This window comes from Pogona vitticeps, chromosome 9 (assembly GCF_051106095.1).
Source record: "Pogona vitticeps strain Pit_001003342236 chromosome 9, PviZW2.1, whole genome shotgun sequence".
Classification (NCBI taxonomy): Eukaryota; Metazoa; Chordata; class Lepidosauria; order Squamata; family Agamidae; genus Pogona; species Pogona vitticeps.
Genome location: NC_135791.1, coordinates 3,338,606 through 3,358,388, shown reverse-complemented (window position 1 = coordinate 3,358,388; position 19,783 = coordinate 3,338,606). Strand labels below are relative to the sequence as shown.

The following is a 19,783-nucleotide window of genomic DNA, read 5'->3' as shown; positions in this document are numbered from 1 at the left end:
CCTGGTATCCTCCAGAGGTTTAACGGCTTTGCGGCTCCTATCATCCCACCCTGGACCATGTGCGGCCAAGGGAGTGCTGATTGGATTCGAGCCACACAGCATCCTTCGCCGCGTGTCACCAGCGGTGTGGCTTGTCCGGGGTGGATAGAAACACCCGCAGGACACCTCTGAAGTTCGCCAGGCTGCAGAAAACTGCCTTTTCCATTTTGATGACATCCAAGCACGAAGTTGGAACTAACAGCAGCACCAGTAAAAAAATAAAAAAATATATATTAATAAGCCAACAAACTGATAAGCTACATCATTATGGTGCCTCCCCTCACAGGCACAAACGCACACATCCTGTGGGAATTTAACAACATTTCCAGCTGCAGAAAAGGAAGAGGCACAGAAACAAGACTAAGGTGCTAGATGGGAGGGTGGAACTCGTTCCAAACAGATTTTTACAGCGCTTCTTTGCAGGCTAGCTCGGCGTGGCCAGAAAAGGCCACGGGGAGACTTCGTGGCCCAAAAGAAAACCAAGAGGGAAAAATCTTCCTCCGTTCTGCAAGAGGACAAGACACCGTTGGGCCAAAGCGAAGCAGGAACGGGAAAGGAATTCTTTGTCGCACGGAACATGCAGGCGGGTCTAATCCTTTAAAAAGAATAAAGAATTTTTTTTAAAAAAGGATCTAATGCCAATGAAAGGGGGGAAATCAGAACAAACTAACCAAAGAGGGGAAGAGATTCCCCAACGCAGAAACTTTGTTCTAACGAGGGCGCAGCAATGACGTCATTGTACGGCACTTAGTGAAAACTGCATGCACCAGGTGGGACGTGGAGGAGAGTCGGACCGGGGTGTGTGTGTGTGTGTGAGGTTAAGCACTTTGAAAAAGCAAAGCTGCTCCGAGCTGCTTCTGTCGTGCTAAACTCCCCCCTTCCCTTTGAAGCAGCAATCAAACAACGGAGTGCAAAAAATCCAGACAGGGGGCAGGAAAGTAAAACTGTCCAGCACGGGAATAATTCAAGTCTTGGAGGTTTGTTTTGTGTTAAAGCAATTTTTTCTTTTCTTTTCTTAAACCAAGCAGCAAACTTCTCCGAGATGTGGTGTTGTCTGTTCCATTTTCCCATTCTGCAAATGCCCGGGTTGTTTTTGTGTTGTTGTTGTTGCTCAAAATACTTTGGAGCTCCAGCGCAAACGTTGCAGTGGGCCATGCTGGCAGTCTGAACGAAGAAACGTGATGCCAAGCAGAGAAAGAGGTGGTCAGGGTGAAGAGACAGCAAGAAGACAGCTGGAGATGCATGGATGTGTTCTCACTTAAAAGCCCACCTATGTGTGTGTGTTTGAATCCCCTTTGCGGGGAAAGTCGTGGTAAGACACGCTGGCCCCTCGCCAGGAGATGTTTACGCATGACCCATGCAGGCACTTGGTTAAGCCATTTTGTCTCTCTGCACAGATGCTTTTTGCTCGCAAGACTGCGCCTGAAACAAGAGAGGTCCCAGTTCTGTAGGAGACGGTGCGACCGAGTGAAAGCAAAAAATGAACAAGAGAGGAATCCGTACTCCAAAGAGCCTCCAGTAGATCGGACTTGTGCTTCAAAAGAACAACAGGCAACCACGTATGCACCTTCCCCGAGGGCTGTAGGAGGAACCATTTTACGATCTGGCGAAGCATCCAAAGTCATTTGCAGTATGAAGCGGAGATGCAATACGAAATAAATCAGCCGTCCCGCCAGCTGGAGCACCCAAAGGGTTGGTGGATCCAGACAATCCTTGTGGGTGAAAACAGGAACGGAAAACGCCCGAGTTGTACAAAAGATGATCTGGCTACGTTCTTAGTGGCTGTTCTTTGCATAGCGTTGGGATGGGTGAACACTCTGCCCTGAAATGGCATCATTGGGGGCAGGGGACAGGTGGCGAGAGAGGAAAGGAAGTTAGAATGAAACCAAATGGGACCTTTGACTGGATGCCGGAAGCACAAGGGACAAATTCCGTCCGTACTGGACAAGGTGCGAAGCGTTTCCTTTAAGGGCAATGTGTTTATAGGAAAGTGGCACAGTTAGAAAGAGCCCCAGCACAGGCTTAACTTTGTGGGTTTTCTGAAGGCTGACTTTGGCAGTTTAAGAGAGAACTGCAGAGAACATAAAAGGTCTTTTGTTCTTCCGCCACACAACTGCTTTTGTATTAAAACCACGTCAACCAAACCTGCTCGTTAGGAGTAAAGCTCAAGCTGAAAAACTACCAACCTAGGGGAAGTTAATTTTGGGGACTTTTAGCTCCTAGAAAACCTCAGCCAGGATGACGTGAAATATTCCAGGAGTGACCGTCTCCCATAGAAAACAAGATCTCCCATCTCTGCCCAGACCTTTCTAGGGCAAGACATCGGAGGCAGAGAAAAGGAGGTTGAAAGGCTAGAGGGGAAAAAAAGATTTCTCATTCAAACCCCAAATCGCGAACTACTTCTATGTATTCTGCGAAGTGCAATCGATGCTTTTGAGTGGAAAGAGGTTGGTAGATTTTGGAGGGACATGAAAATTTAAGGAAGATTTCTCTCCCGCTGCAAACGCTTACAAGGTCGTATGCGTGCATGCGTATATATGCAAAGGCAGCTAAAAGGGAAAGGTTCTGGGGCAAATAATAAGAACTCTGTGGATTACAGTGCAATTCATTTAAAAAACCCAATCTCATCCTACTCTTCTCTGCATCCTTCAGATTTCAGGATATAGATGCATCAGCAAAAGTAAGCATAAAGAAATTCGCCTCGTGTTTACGAACACTGCGAATTCTTGGCAGGAAGTGCTAGTGAGAGGGGCATCGTAAAGTAAAAGCTGAGGAATTATGTACGGTTCGAGTACATTTTGGCAACAGACTCAGTATTCGTATAAAAATAACACTCAGTAACAAAAATCTCATCGGTATATATATAAAAAAAATCAGTTGATAATGGAGTTCTCTTTCGCTCCGATGGGGGCAGGCACCCCCATTTGTCAGAAATGAGAGTGGCATTTTTTTTTGTTCCCCCCCCCCCCTTTAAATTAAAAGGAAGACACTCCCTTCGAGAAATACACTGGAAACAATAAAAGATCAATAAAACAAAACAAAACAGGTTTTATCATCAGCAGCTCTCTTAATTCATATGTCATGGTAAAAGTGCACAGGATTTTAACCCATCGTGAGGCCGTGAGCTAATGTGATACTGCAAGCATTGGGAACTTTTTTTAATAAAAGAAATTCCCGGCACCTTCAAAGACGGACATTGGGACCACTGCAGTCTTGTGGGCTTGCTTTTCTCCTTTGAACGGTGAATGAGCGTCAACGTTTACAGTGTTGAAATAAGGCACTTGCCCGCGGATAAGGATGTGGCCGTTTGCATTGAAAGGGTAGCAGTGAATCCACTTTTTAAACAGATGGAAGACTTTAGTTTCATTTTACGGTTTGTGGTAAGTGCTTGGGGGGGGGGTGCCTTACATTATTATTATATATAAAGGGGAGAAAGAAAATCCTTTTTTTTTTTTCCGTTCATGGGGAAGGGGTAACAGTGTTAAAATCCATCTATAAACTACTGGCTTTTTCTTCTTCTTCACCAATTAAAGCATTTTGTATCCTAAAATATTAGTTTTTATAAATCTAGTCATCTGTGTTTTTTTTAAGGCTCTACAAGTCCCTTCGAGTGTCCCACCCCTCCCCCACCCCAAAACAACAAGAAAAGAACATCTTACCGGCGTTTTGAATTGGGCGTCGGAGGACCAGAAGAGCTAATTTTTTTTTTCACAGTCGAACATCTAAATATTGCATTTCCAACCCAACCCACCCGAGAAATGAAAAAAAAACAAACCACTTTTGCTTGGATAGGAAGTGAGATCCCGCTCCGCCCCGCCCCACTTCCGTGGTTTAAACTACTTTTGTGTTTCGTTTCTGTTGGCCGATCGGAAAGTCTGGGAAACGAAGGCAATCTCTCTTGAAATGCAACCGTGGCACCTTCATCTGGAGAAGTGACTCCCTTTTCTTCACCTCAGAGGGTCGCTGGTTTTCCTGCCTCCACCGCCATCCATGCCCTGCAGCTTATTTCGCATTGGATGCCCCCCTCAAGGGGGGGGTCACCCAATGCTTCCTTTTTCTTTTCTTTTTTCCTGTCTGTTTTTATTTTTTCTGTATGGCTCCTACAAATATGAAAGCTTTCTGGAGTGAGGTAAAAAAATCAGGCTCTCAAGCAAAATACATGGTACGTAAAGTGTCTTGATGAACTTGAACCGCCTTGGCCAAGGCCTGAGGGTCGCGGCCGTTGCTTTGGCCAGAGATGTGGCTGCCTTCTCCACTGGAAGAGAAAACGGGGTCGGGGGGGGTCGGAAAAGGGGGGAAAAACATAGCAAAAACGTGAGTTTGTAAGATAGGAAACCACAGCTGTGGCTTCCCATACGGGGGAAACAAGCCTACAAAACACAGGGGCTGGAATCCTGTTGCACCAGAGTAAGCCCATTGAATCACTGGGGATTTGGTGGGTCAACTCCTCCATACGTTCCACTGATTCAGATGGTTCTCCTCCAGCGCCACATTTCAAATATATCATTTCTTGCTTGCTATAGCTTTCTTTCCTATCCAGCTTTCACACCCCTACACGGTGATCTAAAATACAAGAGGGTGGATGATATCTTGGTCTCCAATGACACATCGTTACACTTGATGATCTTTTCTAATTCCTTCATGGCTGCTCCACCGAGTCTCCACCTTCGGATCATCATACCTACTGCTACTACCAGAGATGGGCACCCATCATGGCGCCCATCGGTTCGTACACCGACCACCAGAGATGTCGTGCGTTTTTCTTCCCAACACTGAATCCAGTGTTGGGAAGGAAAAGGTACCGTATTTTTCCCTGTATAAGACTATACTTTTGACTAAAATCTTTAGAATAAAAATTGAGGGTTGTAAGCTGAGGAGAGAACAAAAATAAATGGAGGAGAAAGCAGGGATCAAAGCGATCCTACAGCTCTTTTATCCCTTTTGATCCCTTTCCCCCTACGCCTGCTAAGCCCCACTTAGATTTCTTACTTTCAGGTTAGAAAAGTGGGGGGCGTCTTATACATGGGGGCATCTTATACACGGAAAAATACGGTCTCTATCGCGTTACCCCAGCCCGGCCGCTCACCTGTCGTGCTCTTTGTCCACAAGATGATACCGTGCCCGAAATGCCACCAGGCGGGCATAATATGCTGGTGCTGGGATAGAGACCGAGCGGGTGCAGCGAACGTACGTGTGGCAAAGCTGGTAGGTGAGGATTTGAAGTTCGTCTGCTGTAAACCGGTTGTCGTCCCAAAGGACGTAGTAATGAGACGGTCTGCTCGTACCCTGGAGGAAAGGAAGACCTAGTGTGAGTTTCAGAGGGAAAGAAGCAGGATTTCTGCTGGGAGGCAGGAAGGCAAAGCACAGACGATGCCTTTGCGGCGCAGAAGGTGAGAGCACCCGAAGAGCAGCGTGTTTTTAAGACAGCCCGATCCGAGGGGATCTCGGGAATCCTTCTTCCAGCATTCCTGCACCTGTCCGAAGTACAGCAGATCAGCAGAAACGGAAGGGGGATTTTTTTCTTCCCTGGGTGGCTGAGTTTCTGCCAAGATTGCTCTGCCTGTTACCTCTGAAATCATCATCCTGGATCTGTAAAATTTGCTTTAATTTAGTTCTTTCACCTAGTAATAATCTGTTTAATGCCTTATTCATGGAAATTCCTGGGCAGGCGAATCCCAGGCTGGGATGTTTGCATTTCCTGGCTGGAAACGTAGCCTGGACCAGTTTGGGGCCAGTTCGGTTTCTCAGGGCTGTCTCCACAACGAAAGGCGTTCCAGGCCCTGAAACTATTGCAGAAGCCCCCTCTGGCTTCCAAGGAGGCAGAAGGAGAAACTGGAGGGGGAGGCCCTCTTTCCTGCTGAAAGGAACCAACCAGGGATGGTTTGTGGACCAAGAGAGGGCGATGGTTCTTCATCCCTGCCCTAATTAGGAAGCCCTCCCCCACCCCACAACCAGCACCAGGATGCAGAGGACTGACTCCCAGGGGAAGAATGGCCATTCGATCAGTCCCTTCTACGTTTCCCCATATCCATTATGGAGGGTGTGGGTTCCTTCTTAACACAACCAGTAGCAACTGGAAGGGCCCATCCTGGTTTCTAAAGAGATCGTTGTCAGGGTTGGGGGTTCGAGTCACGGGACTCCCACCCGTGATTCGACTCAGACTGACTCAAGAGAAGGGGTTCAATGAACCCACTTCTCCCTCTTTTTTTTCCCCTGGGGGGGAAAAGCTTATTTTTAATAGGGACTTAAGACTTGGCCCTTGGCGTCAAAAGACTTGGACACGGTGGCAAAGACTCGAATACAGGACTTGGCACCAAACACTCAAAACTCAGGACTTGGACCCAAAGATTTGCCAACGTCCATCCCTGGCGGTTGTTCTAGTGAAGCGGTGCGGGTGGACGGGCAGTTTTAGAAGACAAGGCTTTCCTCTCTGGCTTCTTGGAAGTATAACCCCCCCCCCGCCAACCCACCCCCCTGAAGAGGTGCACACAAACACCCTGAGGCTGCCGAAGGCGATGGGATCCGCACCCTCTGCTTTACGGCCGCCCTTAATAGGGAGGCGACGGGACTGGGGGAACTGAAATGTCTCTAGAAGTACGGTTATATGAATCGGCACTTGAGCGCTCTCTGTGAAAGACAAGTCACCTGAATGCCAGCGTGGCTGCACAGGTAGAAGTCAAACTCAAAGGGGTGAGTAATGTTCGTGTCCACCGTCGTCCCTGCTGGGATGTTGCCACTTTTACCAATCTGCAGAGTTAGAAATGACAAAGGCAATAAGCAAAAAAGAAAGAAAGAAAGAAAGAAAGAAAGAAAGAAAGAAAGAAAGAAAGAAAGAAAGAAAGAAAGAAAGAAAGAAAGAAAGAAAGAAAGAAAGAAAGAAAGAAAGAAAGAAAGAAAAAGTGTGAGCAATTCCTAAGGCTACGGGGCAGATTTTTCTATTAATCCCCATCAAGCGATCTCTTTAGGATCTTGGAACAAGCCGTTGCACACATAATAATATACTAAGAAAACTAAAAATGGAATTTGCATCTAAACTTGAATACACCATCTCAGCCGAGTCCTAGGAGGAAAGACTGAAGAAAAAAAAAAACAGGCATGTTTAGCCTTCAGAAAAAGAAGACTCAGGGGAGGCAGGATACCACTTTTCAAAGATTTGAAAGGCTGTCCCGTAGCGGAGGGGCAGGATCTGTTCTCAGTTATCCCAAAGTGCTGGACACGTAATGATGGGCTCAAGAGACAGGAAGCCAGATTTAGGGTGAATCTCAGGAAAAACTTCTTAACTGTTAGAGCAGTACGACAACAGAACCCATGACTTTGGGAGGCGTTGAGCAGTGTTCCAGCACCAGAAGCCTTCCAGAGAACACCTGGCCTCAGGCGAGCTACGCCATCCCAGAAGAAGGGAACGAGAAACCGTTCTCTACACGGAAAAACCACAAAAAAGGGCCGTCGTAAGTCAGAATGGACTTGACGGCACACCGTTGTTATGACCCGACTTAGCGTTCCAGGCAAGGGAATCGAGACGGCTTTCTCTAGAGATGCAACAAAAAGACCAACAGACGAGCCAGCTCTCCCTGAACCTCACCCTTTCGTTCTTATCGGCACAGAAAAGGCGAGTGTGGTGTCGTTTCTGTACAACGATGTAGGTGATGCCCGGCTGGTAGTCCTTCTCCAGCTTGATGCAGGCGTCGCGGATGGCCAGGAGCTCGTAGTGCAGGATCTGGGAGGACAAAACAGCCACCGGGCTTTATAAAGAAGGAGCCACACAAAGGAATAACAAGGAAGCTACTTCTGTGACCCCCCAAGGAGAAAAGATAGGGTGCAAAGCCTCAGTAGAGATGGAACCAGATTAGGGATATTCCACCCGGGGCAGTGGAAGCCACCAAGAAACAATGACTTCTTTTCTCTCTTCTAGACAGCCATTTATTCACAACTCTGCACTGATCACGTTTAAATTTCTCCCACTGTCCAAAGGGCATTCGTTGCTCTCTGCACCGAGAGGAGCCTCTCGTCTTATCTGACCTGTGGCAGTTGTCCTTCCGGCACCCCGTCGCGGTAGAAGATGATACGGGTGGGCTTGAAGCGCGTGGACTTGTAGAACTGGATGAGGAGCTCTCTGACCATGTACGAGAGATCCTCAATGATCTCCTGCCGCGGGCGCTGGACCCGCACGGTGGCGCAGTAGCGACTCGGGTGGGCGTCCATGCTCCCGACCACCTGCGGCCAAGACAAAGCAAAACGGTGACCTCCCCCACCTTCACTGAAAGGAGAGAAAAGGGAAGAACAGGCCTGGCTGGAGGCGTTCAGCTCACAAAGCCTTGCTCTGTCATGCTTGGGGGGGGGGAACAAGCCGATACAGCTATTAAAAAGGCTGGTGGCAATTGGCACCCGGTGGTTGTTGAAAGGAGCTGTCCAAAGTTCCAGATCTTTTGTGGGGAGGGTACGGCCAAAGACCTTAGCACCCTGGATAGCTCCTATAAGGTTCGGATTCATAGACCCCACATTTTGAGAGATAGCAGCCTGCCCCACCACTCACTCCAAAATACCTTCAGGAGCAGTTCCCGAGGACCTACAGATTTGCCAATTTATAACCCTTTAGCTTGGTCCTCAAGGCAACCCCTTTCGGATGCCACCGTGCTGCCCTGTCGCCCCTGCGTAATGGTAGACCGGCAGCTTAGAAATGGCGTCCATGCACGACACCCATCTTGGAGGCATGACAGAAACTAGCCTGATGATGACGCCCCGTCCCGGAGCCATGCAGGGAGACAAGGGGGCAAAGACATGCAGCCAGATCTTGGGACGGAAAGTCAAGGCTTGGTCAAGATTCACCCGGTCTCCATCTTTCCGTCGATCACCAAACCGTTCCGAAGGGGAAACTTACCGCTGTTATGGAGGGCTTCTTTCCATCCCCGGCGGGCGGGTGAGTTACATCAGCACCCAGGAATATAACCGGCTGCTGAAAGACAGCAGAGCTGGGGAGAAGGGAAGGGATGGAGTGGAAAATTTATAAGGAAGTACAGTAGGGCCCCATATGCCCTTGATTCATCACCGCATGCATGCTTAGCGGCTATGCTGCAGTTCCCAGTGGGGGAAACCCAGTCTACCTGCTCTATGCCAGAGCCGGACAAGGTCTGCAGGAGATCTGGGTCCCGGTTTACTCACTCTGCATTGGAAGTAGACCAGCCCCACCCCACCCCATCCCCCAGAAGCTCAGCCCTTTCGGCCCCCTCTCGCCTCCACCGCCCCGGCCGACCTACCGCTGGTGGGGCACCAAGATATTGTTGATCCCTCCGAGCTTGACGTTGATCTTGAGGCAGAGATTGGAAAGGGTCTGCGGGGATGTTTTCACCACGTTCTTCACCTGCACGCACTGAGTGGCCATTCCCAGGAGTGTGTCTCCCACGCGCTTGACCTCCGCTGGGGGGGGGGAACAGGAGAGGGTGTCAGAGCCAGCGCGCCAGCCGCTGCGCAAACTCCCCCCAGGAAGGCCAGTTGGGACTAGAAACTTGGGAAGTGGGCCTTTTTTAGGGGAGCTTTCCACGTCAAAAGATGGGAGTCGTAGGAGGAGCCTCCCCGTAGGGTGGGAAAGCCTTGTGAGTGCTCTTGGGGGGGTGGGTGGTTCCCCGATCAAAGGCAACACAGCCGGCAAATCTTCCCCTTCCAGAGGCATTGCACCAAACCCACCTATTTCACAGACCCCCCCAACCCACGGGTGTTCTGTGATCCTGAATTAGGAAACACTCTGATATGAACCGAGAAACATCTCAAAAGCCATAGCTTGTTCTTCCTCTTTTTTGACATTTGACAACTGCTGGATTAAGAAGCCTTTGGAAGTAAGAATGACTTCTTTTTCCTCCAGCACCGTCCCACAGCACATACCATACACTGGCGTCTTTCCCGGTAGGATGACGATGATGAGCTGGAGCCCGGAATAGGTGTTCTTGAGATGCCGGAACATGGGCTCCACGCTGTCCGCACCTTGTGCGTATTTGCAGAAGCACGGCTGGCCCTGGATCGGCATCCCCGCGTCCTTGGAGATTTTGCGCAGCTGGTCTGTGAAGTTCCTGGGGCCAAGGGAGGAAGCAAAATCAGGTGCCAGAAGAACCAGCGTCTCGCAAGAACTGGTGGCCGCATCGCCTCCAAGCCTTGGTGGCTGTCTTGATCGCTCAGCAGTGCAAAATCCAGATCTCAGAGCTTGGGGGGGCATTACTTTAATAGATGTTGATTCTGAGAATTTCCAAGCCAGCGTGATCCAAAGGCTGGCAGACCCTAGTTGGCATCTTTAACCGTCCCTACGTGTCGCAGCGGGCTGCCTTAGAGGTCACAGGAAAGGCTCTGTGGCACACTTTTTTCACTCTTCCCAAATTTTGCTCCCACCTCCTACCCTCTGCCTTAGGATTCTGCCTCCCTGTGTCTAACAGAAGGGCCGGCCCTACGGAAAAGTAGCTCGTAAAGGGAGACCTGGAAGGGGTCTATTTTCATTGCACGCCTTGGGGAGCCAGTGAAGGGTGGCTTGACTGCAAACTCTTCCTAGCGGGGCCAGGGAGCTTCCACAGGAAGCTAAGGTGCAGGATCTCGGATCAGTAGTGTTGCAAGACAGGGAGATGACATCCTGAAATGAGTCACTATTTGTCATCTCTTTGTTTTCACTGTGCTTTAAAGAACTTCCTACCCCAGCCTTTCAAGTCTGGTTTCATTTACACCCATGATTCCCAACCTTGGGTCTCCAGATGTTCTTGGACTTCGACTCCCAGAAGCCTTCTCCACGAGCTGTGCTGGGCCAGGATTTCTGGAAGTTGTGGTCCAAGAACATCTGGGGACCCAAGATTGGGAACCCCCCATCTACACTAAGCTACTCCAGAGGTTCCTACTGTTTCTAGCCTGCCAAGGACAAAACATCTCCCAGGTTTCTGCCCAACACAAGGTGTGATGGAAACAACTTGTTTCAGAGGAGAAGGGAGCTCCTCTTTAATCCCGCTGCCCTCCCCTCCATCCGCCCTGCGTGGGCCACCCACTTACTTCAGAACCTCTTCCCTGCACTGCTTCTGAGGGGCAAAGCAGGCGATGGCCCAGACTTTGATCTCAATCCCGTTGTAGAACTGCTTTCCTCTCATGTCCCAAACCCCCTGGTTTGGTGTGGCGATGGCACGGTTCTGCAGGAAAAGCAAATACTTTGGTTCAAAACAACAACAAAAAGTATGTCATACCCCCCCCCCACACACAGAGTTTTATCCTGCTTACCAAAAGAGTTTTAAGAGAACTGTTGTTTAGAGATGGGCAGAAACCGGTTTGGTGGTTCGTGCTGGTTCGTTTACTGTCCGAACAGATGTTTGGCGTTTCCTGGCCCTGCCTCCTCCAGCAGGTGCCCATTTGGAGGCAGCACACAGAGGAGGCGGGGCAGGGAAGCTGGGTTGCTGCCTCTGAGTGGGCGCCCCCTGGAGGAGGCGGGGCTGAAAAGCCCCAAACACCTGTTTGGCCATCCCAATGAAAAACTGCCAATCCAGCGATTTGTGCCCATTTCTACTGTCGTTCAATAATCCGGTTTCTGTTTTGGGCTTTGTTACTTCCTTTTATAATAAATATCAATAAACATTCTGCTTTTCAACCCTCCCCCACCCTAAAGCACCTCACAAATGTCAGGTAAACATTGGACCAAGCAAACAAAAAAAAATCATCCCAAGCGCTGTATTAAAAACCAACAGCTAGCTAAAAACAGTAACAGCAGAGAGAGAAAACAGAAATCAGAGAAACAGTAAGTTTCAGACAGACAGACAGACAGACAGACAGACAGACAGACAGACAGTTGTGCCTTGTTGCTTTTAAATGTGTTCTTGGTGTTGTTGTTTTTATGGTTACCTTTGTCTGCTTCTTTTTAAATATCTGTATACTTAGCTGTTTTTAGTTTTTAAATATTGTCTGTTAAAGATGTAAGAGACCTTGGGTCCTTTCTAAGGAGAAAGGTGGGGGTCAAATGTTTTTAAAAGGAGATTACCATGGCAGTCCTGAAGACCTCCTTACCACCAACATCAGGCTAAAGGAACAGCACCCAAGAGTATCTTCACGGCTTACCCGGCCTCCGTACTGTAAGATGGGGGCTGGCAAGACCCGCCCCGTGACTTCGGTCATGTCGTCCTTCACCTTTATGCCAAACTCCTGTATGTACGGGTCCAGGTTATAACTGGCATTCTTCATCTGTAAAACAAGAAAGGGTTAGATTCCTCTAAACATGCCCATGACTTCCACCAAGTGTAAACTTCATACATTTTTTATTATTATATATAAAAGAAATACAATACATGAGAAATATTTAACAACGAGATGCCGGTCAACAATTTGGAGGCCAGACCAAACCTGGAAATTGCTGATCCTGGCTATAAACAGTAAAGTTTTCCAGAGTCTGAAAATATTATTTAAATAAAAAAAGAACAACGCTGTATTTTGAAAACCTGTCACAGAAGAGACTTTATTTATTGTCTGCCGATTTTATTCACACTCTTCCATTCCGCTTCAGAAACACGACAGCTGGAAGTTTGAGGGTTTTTTCCCCCCTCAAACTTTTAATTATAAGGTTGGAAGGCAGGGTGATATGTATTGCAAGCACTCTAGAGGCAGGAAGCTGAGTTGAGCCTACTTCGCAGTGAGTTGATCGGCAACCCAAGATTTAGGCCAGAGAAGGTCCTGAACTCCTTTGTCAGCCTCTCTAGACCACGAAGCAGCAAGATCTATCACTTCTTCGGCTCTTGAATTCATAAATCACTCAAAGTGACCAACGCCCAAAAGGGGAAAAAACTCACTATTCCCTTCTTCCCTTCCTATGACAGCAAGGGCATGAAAGACACTTACCAGGCGGCTGATCTCCTCTTGTCTGTCCGGAGCAGACCTCGCTGTTGCTTTTATCATGGTGGAGGTCTGATTGTCCGTTAGTTTCTTGATGCACCGCTGGCCGGCCACGATGTTACACACCTGGCCAAGAGATTTTCAAAAGAACCATCCTGACCTTCGGCCCAACGCAGAACCCCCAGCGGCAACCAACGCAAGATGTCTTAAACCCCTTGCCGGAAGGGCCAGGGGAGGTAACAGACTGCAGTTTCAGGACAGCAAGACCTCAAAGCGTCCTTGGGCACCCTTCGCGTTCCCCCAAATCGGCTTTTACCTCCAGGGGCAGGTACGTGTGCTTCTGTTCTTGGCCGACTTGGAGACAAGGCAGGTGGGGGTACTTCAGCTGGAGGTTGTATTTTTGCTTGAAGTACTGGGCGACCGTGCATTCAACCGTCTGGCCGCTCTCCAGCTGCAAGGGGAACCTGTGCAGGAGACAGTCCGTCAGAGATCCATAACACACTCATTCTGGTATCCCTGGAGAGAAAGCTCCAAATTCCCTATGCTTTCTTATTTTCCTTATTTTACCATCTGTACCCAAGAGATGGAAAATTTTAAATTGTTTTAGAAGTGGCTTCTGCAGCTGTCTTTTCTAAATCCCCACTTAGAACGCTACCCAACGAGGGCCAACAGACAGAAAAGAAAAGGCTTCCTGGGCCTCCGGGCCCTTCCGCAAGGGCCCCGATCCTGACTTACGTTTGGTGACTCGCCGGCCGCCGTGTGACATTGCACACACGGTATTTTCTCTTCATCTGCCCGCAGTGCGTCACCTCCACTTTTAAACCTAGGGATATATGTGAGAGAGAGAGAGAGATTGCTTGAGCCGACCAGGAGCTGCGCCATCTTCGTTCAATCTCAACATGGAACTTCGCCACTTTCCCTCTTGTCAGAATTACTCGATTCTAGGCGGCTGGGTTCTCGGACACAAATTAAAGAGCAGGAATCAGGTCAAGTCTTCAAATAGCTATGGCAGCACAGGGGGGAGGGGCTAATAATACCAGCTGGCGCTGCAAAGCATGGGGAGGGAAAACCAGTCCGGGGCGCTCAGTCCTGCCCCCCCCCCCCCAAAAAAATCGTGTACCTTTGATCTCCTTGGTGAAGCGAACTCTCTGCGAGTCGGTCAGAGGCTTCGGCTGCTCGTCAATATTCCGGATATCCAGGACTTCGCACATGAACTCAATCACAGGCTGGGCCTTGTAGAAGGCCGTGGCTGACACTGTTATTGGGGGGTGGGGAGTAGAGAGATCAGAGACAAGGGTTCAGTCCAACCGAGGCAGCGGAGGTGCCAAATCCAACATTAAGCCCTCTGGCTCTCTGTGCAACAACATGACAGGTTCACCCAACGAGCAGGGGACACGCCTATTCCCTCCCACGGAGTTGGCTGATAGGTTTTGTCAGATGCAACCCAAACCCCATCATCTCGCACCCTAGATGCTCAGCTAGGTCGTATTTAAGTATTTTGATGACGATGACGATGACGATGACGATGACGATGACGATAATAATAATAATAATAATAATAATAATAATAATAATAATAATAATAATAATAATAATAATAATAATAATAATAATAATAATAATAATAATAATAAATACAGTAGGACCACAGTATCCGTGGGGGAGCAGAAGCCAAAAAATGTGGGTATAGAAATGCTAAATAAGAGCATAGTCTCTGGTTGCCTCTAGTGGCCAGTTTTGGTAATACACCTTGGAAAGGCGTATTTTTATTTTAATATTTTCGGGCAGAAGGTAAGTGAAACTGTGGATACTGATCCCGTGGATACGGCATTCCTAGTGTAATAATCACATGCCTTCAAGTTAATTCCGACATGGTGACCTTTGTTCAGGGTTTTCCAGGTAGAGAATGCTCAGAAGTGGGTTTTACCATTCCCTTCCTCTAGGGGGCGCCGTGGGACTGTGCAGCTTGCCCAAGGCCACCCAGGCTGGCTCTTCTCCCAGGAGGCGCCCAGTGGGGGAATTGAACTCCCAACCTCTGGCTCTACAGCCAGAGACCTAAACCACAGACTGTTCCAGCCAGTATTTAAGTATTTTACTCCACATAAACCAAATGATCAGAAAACTGCTGCTTGCAGTTCTCGATACAAACTCGAATGTTACCACAATCTTATGCACCAGTGTTCGGGGGGGGGGAACAATTAATCTAGACCTTTCACCAGAAGCAGTACGGAACACTAAAAATAATTAAAAATATGGATTTTAAAAATCATCTGCAGCTCTCCTATACGGGTTCAGCACTTTTGAGATTTTATCATCATAAAGGCTCTGAACAAAACGGCAGAAGTATACACAAGCAGCATTACCATCTATGTTGAGCATCATTTTCCACATTGCCGGCCTGACAGACTGGTGGAATCCGAACCAGACTTCCCTGCCGCCTCCCAAGGGGTGATAGTATCCTTCAGGGGGAGAGAAGAAGGAACGGCCCACCGGGGTGTACCTGCAGAGCCCAAAGAAAAGGGGGAGACGTTAATCGTGAAGCCATGCAAACGTTCAGCACACAAAATCCAGGCGGAGACACAAAACAACGTGTTCCCCAAAACTCAGATCTCTGAGAAATCTGACCACCTGCAATTCAGCTCTCTTTTCCTATCTAGTATTTTTATCCCACCTTTCTCCTTAAAAAGGACCCAAGGCAGCTTACATCCTTAAAATACAATTTTAAAGCTAATAACAGAGAGCATGCATATAATAAAACTGCTACCTTTGCTCGCAAGCGTTAAGGCCATCAGTGTAAATCTCAGTGGCAAACTGCCACAAGAAGTCAGAGTAAGCATCGGCTGCCACACAGCAGGCCCATGACTTGGTGTGCAACAGCAAATGCCTACACTGACTTAATTTGTAGCAATTTGCTACTGAAATTCACACCAGTGGACTTACGCTGGTGTAAATTTTCAACTGGATCCCAGCCACTGTTTAAAAAAGAAACTTTCTAAAAAACACAGAACCTTTCCTTACATTCCAGAAATGTAGACATCGGTTAATGTACAGAATCTCAGGGCTTTAAAAAAAAAAAACTTATTTGCCTATGAATTCTGGACCACAAAGTTTTGTCATGAGATTTGTCTGCCTTACAAAACAGAGAGAATAAAGGCGAAGACGTGGTTGCACCCAAAGTCAACTGCATTGCTGAGAATCCTTTCATGCTAGCTCAACAGATATTATGTGCACGTGGAAGTGGAAGGGGGGGGGGGAAGCAAATGTAGCCTTAAGTTCCTTTGCACCCTCCCCTTCAGGTTGACCAGTCAGTCGCTCAGAGGCGGAGACCCTCAGCCAAGAAAGAAAAAGCTACCTCATAGAGGCAAGGTGCCTCATGGCGACGTCCAGAGCCTGGACAGATTCCAGAGGAACCGGGATCTGCCCGCTCACCAAGGCCTCGTGAAGCATCCGCCAACTCACGATGGCGATCCACTTGATGGAAACCTTGAATATCCTGTCTTTGCCTTCTCCTGGAATGGTCACCTCAAAGTCCACCTGGAAAAGAGAAAAGACCAAGGAGAAACACAACTTTTTGAGCTCCTCAGACAGCCTTAAGAGACACAGACAGACACGGGAGACACATATAAGACAGCCGGTCTGTTTCAGTCAATCTGTCGCTGGATTGACTCCCAGAGTCCACTGACCTGAGTTCTGTTTTATAAAAAAAATGACCTTCTAATCTCCAGTCGTCTGTTTCCAGGCATTTGCAATGGGCTTCCAGTGTTCGCTCGTGGCATAAACAACAAAACTTGGCAACTTTGAGGCTAAGAGAGTCACTTTCTAGATTTTCATCAAAGAAAAACTGTTTTGCTTCAGTTGTCGCTCAGACAGACAAACCACCTCTCTTAAAACCACGACATAGGTGAATTTTCAATTCTTGGTTGTTTCTTGACAAAAGGGCCCGACAGGAGCGTTTGCAAGCGCTCTCGGCTTTAAAAAACAAAAAGGCACACCCCCTTCTAACCTCCTTACCCTCTCATTCCCGATCGGCAGGGCAGTGACTGTATAAATGTTCTTTTTCCCATCATATACCGGCTTCCGGTCTCCAAAGATCTGAGGTTTGAAGTGCTGTACCATATATTCCACCACCTCCCTGCAAAGATCAAGAAGGGAAGGGGAAGGAGGGGAAGAGAAAAGAACAGATGTGATTTGTAGGGGTTGCAGTTTAGAGAGGAAAGGCGGTCCAAACAAGGGCTGGACTGCAGAGAGCAGCATCTATCTCAAGGAAGAACCCGTCGCCTCTCAGGGGAAGAGACAGAAAACTGGCCTCTTCACTCTGGAAGCAGGGCAGCATTTTACGTTTCTTTCAAAAAAGACAGAACTTAAGATTCCCCACCCCACCCCAGAAGGCCAATTTGAGAGTGGTCATTCCTTCCACACTGAAGACAGATACAGACTGCCCCCTGTCCAGCTCCCTGATTTTGCTGCTTTCGGGACTGCCTCTTGGCCTCGGCCTGCTGAACAAGGGTCTCTTCAAATTGGGAGAGGCTGTGATGCAACGCCTGCCTGCAGGGTGAGTGGCTGGGTGGGTGGGTGGATGCATGGATGGATGGATGGATGGATGGGTTAGTCAAGGATGGATGGATGGATGGATGGATGGATGTTGTCCCCTCTGTTGTGAGCCGCCTAGAGTGGTCAACCGACTAGATAGGTGGGATATAAAATAAATAAATAAATAAATAAATAAATAAATAAATAAATAAATAAATAAATAAATAAATAAATAAATAAATAAATAAATAAATAAATAAATAAAATTGATGGATGGATGGATGGATGGGTTAATCAATGATGGATGGATGATGGATGGGTTAGTCAATGATGGATGGATGGATGGATGGATGGATGGATGGATGGATGGATGGATGGATGGATGGGTTAGTCAATGATGGATGGATGGATGGATGGATGGATGGATGGATGGATGGATGGGTTAATCAATGATGGATGGATGATGGATGGGTTAGTCAATGATGGATGGATGGATGGATGGATGGATGGATGGATGGATGGATGGATGGATGGATGGATGGATGGATGGATGGATGGGTTAGTCAATGATGGATGGATGGATGGATGGATGGATGGATGGATGGATGGATGGGTTAATCAATGATGGATGGATGATGGATGGGTTAGTCAATGATGGATGGATGGATGGATGGATGGATGGATGGATGGATGGGTTAGTCAATGATGGATGGATGGATGGATGGATGGATGGATGGATGGATGGATGGATGGATGGACGGACGGACGGACGGAAAGACAGACAGACAGACGGAATTTCCACTAGCAGCTGCTCCCATCTGCCCAACTCTTGTTGTGACTGCCGGAATTCTTCAAGCAAAGACCACTCAGGAGAAATGTGTCCCACAAGCACGGAAGAGAATGCCGAATTCTCATACCAAGGGAGCCGGGTTGAAAGAGCCTTACGATCGCCAAAAGGCCTGAGGACAGCTATTTTAAAAACCTGGGACCCCAGCCAACATCGCACAGCTGCTGTAAGCAGAGCAGCGTAGGAAAACACCACCACCCCACGCAAGGTAACACTGGTGGTTGGAAGAGAAGAGATGGTGCAAGAATCAGCAGGGTTCAGGCAGAAGGAAGTGGTGGGGGAGAGATGGACGGACGGACAGAGAGAGAGACGGCACCCGAAAGCCATTTCTCTTGGCATCTCAATGCCAGCCTGCAGTCCGCTCTCTCACCAATGTGGAAGCCGTCACTGCAGACACAGGCAAAGCCGAACAGGAAGAAAACAAGCCGCCCTAACAGGTGTGCTCAAACAGTTCTCAAATGTCAGCGGCAAAGTGTGAAAAAAATAAATACAGGAGGACCCCCTTATTCTTGGGATCAGTATCTGCAGAGTCACTTATCCATGGTCTGAAAATATTAAAAATATTAAAAGAAAAATCCTAGACATACACATTTCTAAAAATGAAATTACCAGAATGGGCCATTAGAGGGAGCCAGGGACCACATTGCGTATACTGCTGGCTCTAATCCACGTTTTCCAGTATCTGTGTGTGTGTGTGTGTTTGTGTGTGTGTACTACTGTAAATAAATACATACAATGAAGCACCAAGCACATTTTCTCTTGGGATCTCTGGCTCCTTTCCACTCAAGGGGGGGGGTGGACAGTATAGGTCAGGAGGGGTGGGGGAGGGAACGGCGAAAGGCTAATACTTGCCTTACCTGTTGACTCTACGAGGGCACTTGTCCGGCTTGATGTCCACTTCATAGTGATAGACGTCGATCTTCGGGATGTCCACCTCAAAGTAGTTGGCCAAGAGCTTGATCGGCTTTCCCACCGTTCCTATCCCGGGCCGGCGGGGGGCTTGAAAAACCTGCTGCAGGGGGGGCAGGTAAGTGCCGGCAGCAGCTGCTGAGTGGAAGAGAAGCAAAACAGACGGGAGGGGGGAGAGCCGTCAAAAACGCCGTGCCTTCGAGCAGGGGCTCCCAGCTGTGGTTCACATTCTTGGACTGCAACTCCCAGAAGCCTTCCCCGCTCTGCATTCCCCAAAGCACATCGTGTATGGCCCAGTGATCCCCCATCCTTGGGCCTCCAGATGTTCTTGGACTACAACTCCCAGAAGCCTTCACCACCACCACCTCTGCTGGCCAGGATTTCTGGGAGATGAAGTCCAAGAACATCTGGAGGCCCAAGGATGGGGACCACTGATGTACGCCATGCAACTAGAATCCATTCTCAGCAAGTCAGTCCATCTGATCGCGGATGTGGGAACCTAAGAGTGGATCCCCGGCTCACACAACGCCCCTGACCTCCAACAAGCCCAGGACGGAAGCCAGGTAAGACTCTGGCTCTAGTTATCATTTCCTAGACGTGAAGCCATCTAAAAGAGGCCTCCCG

At 48.4% G+C, this 19,783-nt stretch overlaps 1 protein-coding gene across 3 annotated transcripts in view; it reads right to left on the bottom strand.

Annotated features, from left to right (window-relative positions):
- Positions 1-2,999: 2,999 nt before the first annotated feature.
- LOC110087299 (protein argonaute-1) overlaps positions 3,000-19,783 on the bottom strand; it is a 33,559-nt gene continuing 16,775 nt past the window's right edge. Inside the window, exons 2-19 of one of the 3 annotated variants that reach the window (XM_072980282.2) lie at positions 19,108-19,294; positions 16,885-17,005; positions 16,226-16,407; positions 15,237-15,373; positions 13,994-14,128; positions 13,609-13,696; positions 13,190-13,337; positions 12,880-12,999; positions 12,106-12,228; positions 11,056-11,189; positions 9,916-10,100; positions 9,294-9,453; positions 8,918-9,008; positions 8,059-8,253; positions 7,622-7,756; positions 6,685-6,786; positions 5,126-5,325; positions 3,000-4,294 (exon numbers count right to left, since the gene is read on the bottom strand). In XM_072980282.2, the coding sequence (XP_072836383.1) occupies positions 4,186-4,294; positions 5,126-5,325; positions 6,685-6,786; positions 7,622-7,756; positions 8,059-8,253; positions 8,918-9,008; positions 9,294-9,453; positions 9,916-10,100; positions 11,056-11,189; positions 12,106-12,228; positions 12,880-12,999; positions 13,190-13,337; positions 13,609-13,696; positions 13,994-14,128; positions 15,237-15,373; positions 16,226-16,407; positions 16,885-17,005; positions 19,108-19,294 (2,552 nt within the window). In that variant the 3' untranslated portion in view covers positions 3,000-4,185. Of the gene's footprint in view, positions 4,295-5,125; positions 5,326-6,684; positions 6,787-7,621; positions 7,757-8,058; positions 8,254-8,917; positions 9,009-9,293; positions 9,454-9,915; positions 10,101-11,055; positions 11,190-12,105; positions 12,229-12,879; positions 13,000-13,189; positions 13,338-13,608; positions 13,697-13,993; positions 14,129-15,236; positions 15,374-16,225; positions 16,408-16,884; positions 17,006-19,098; positions 19,298-19,783 lie in introns of those variants that run through there. The other 2 variants (XM_072980281.2, XM_078380066.1) reach the window with 2 other exon arrangements.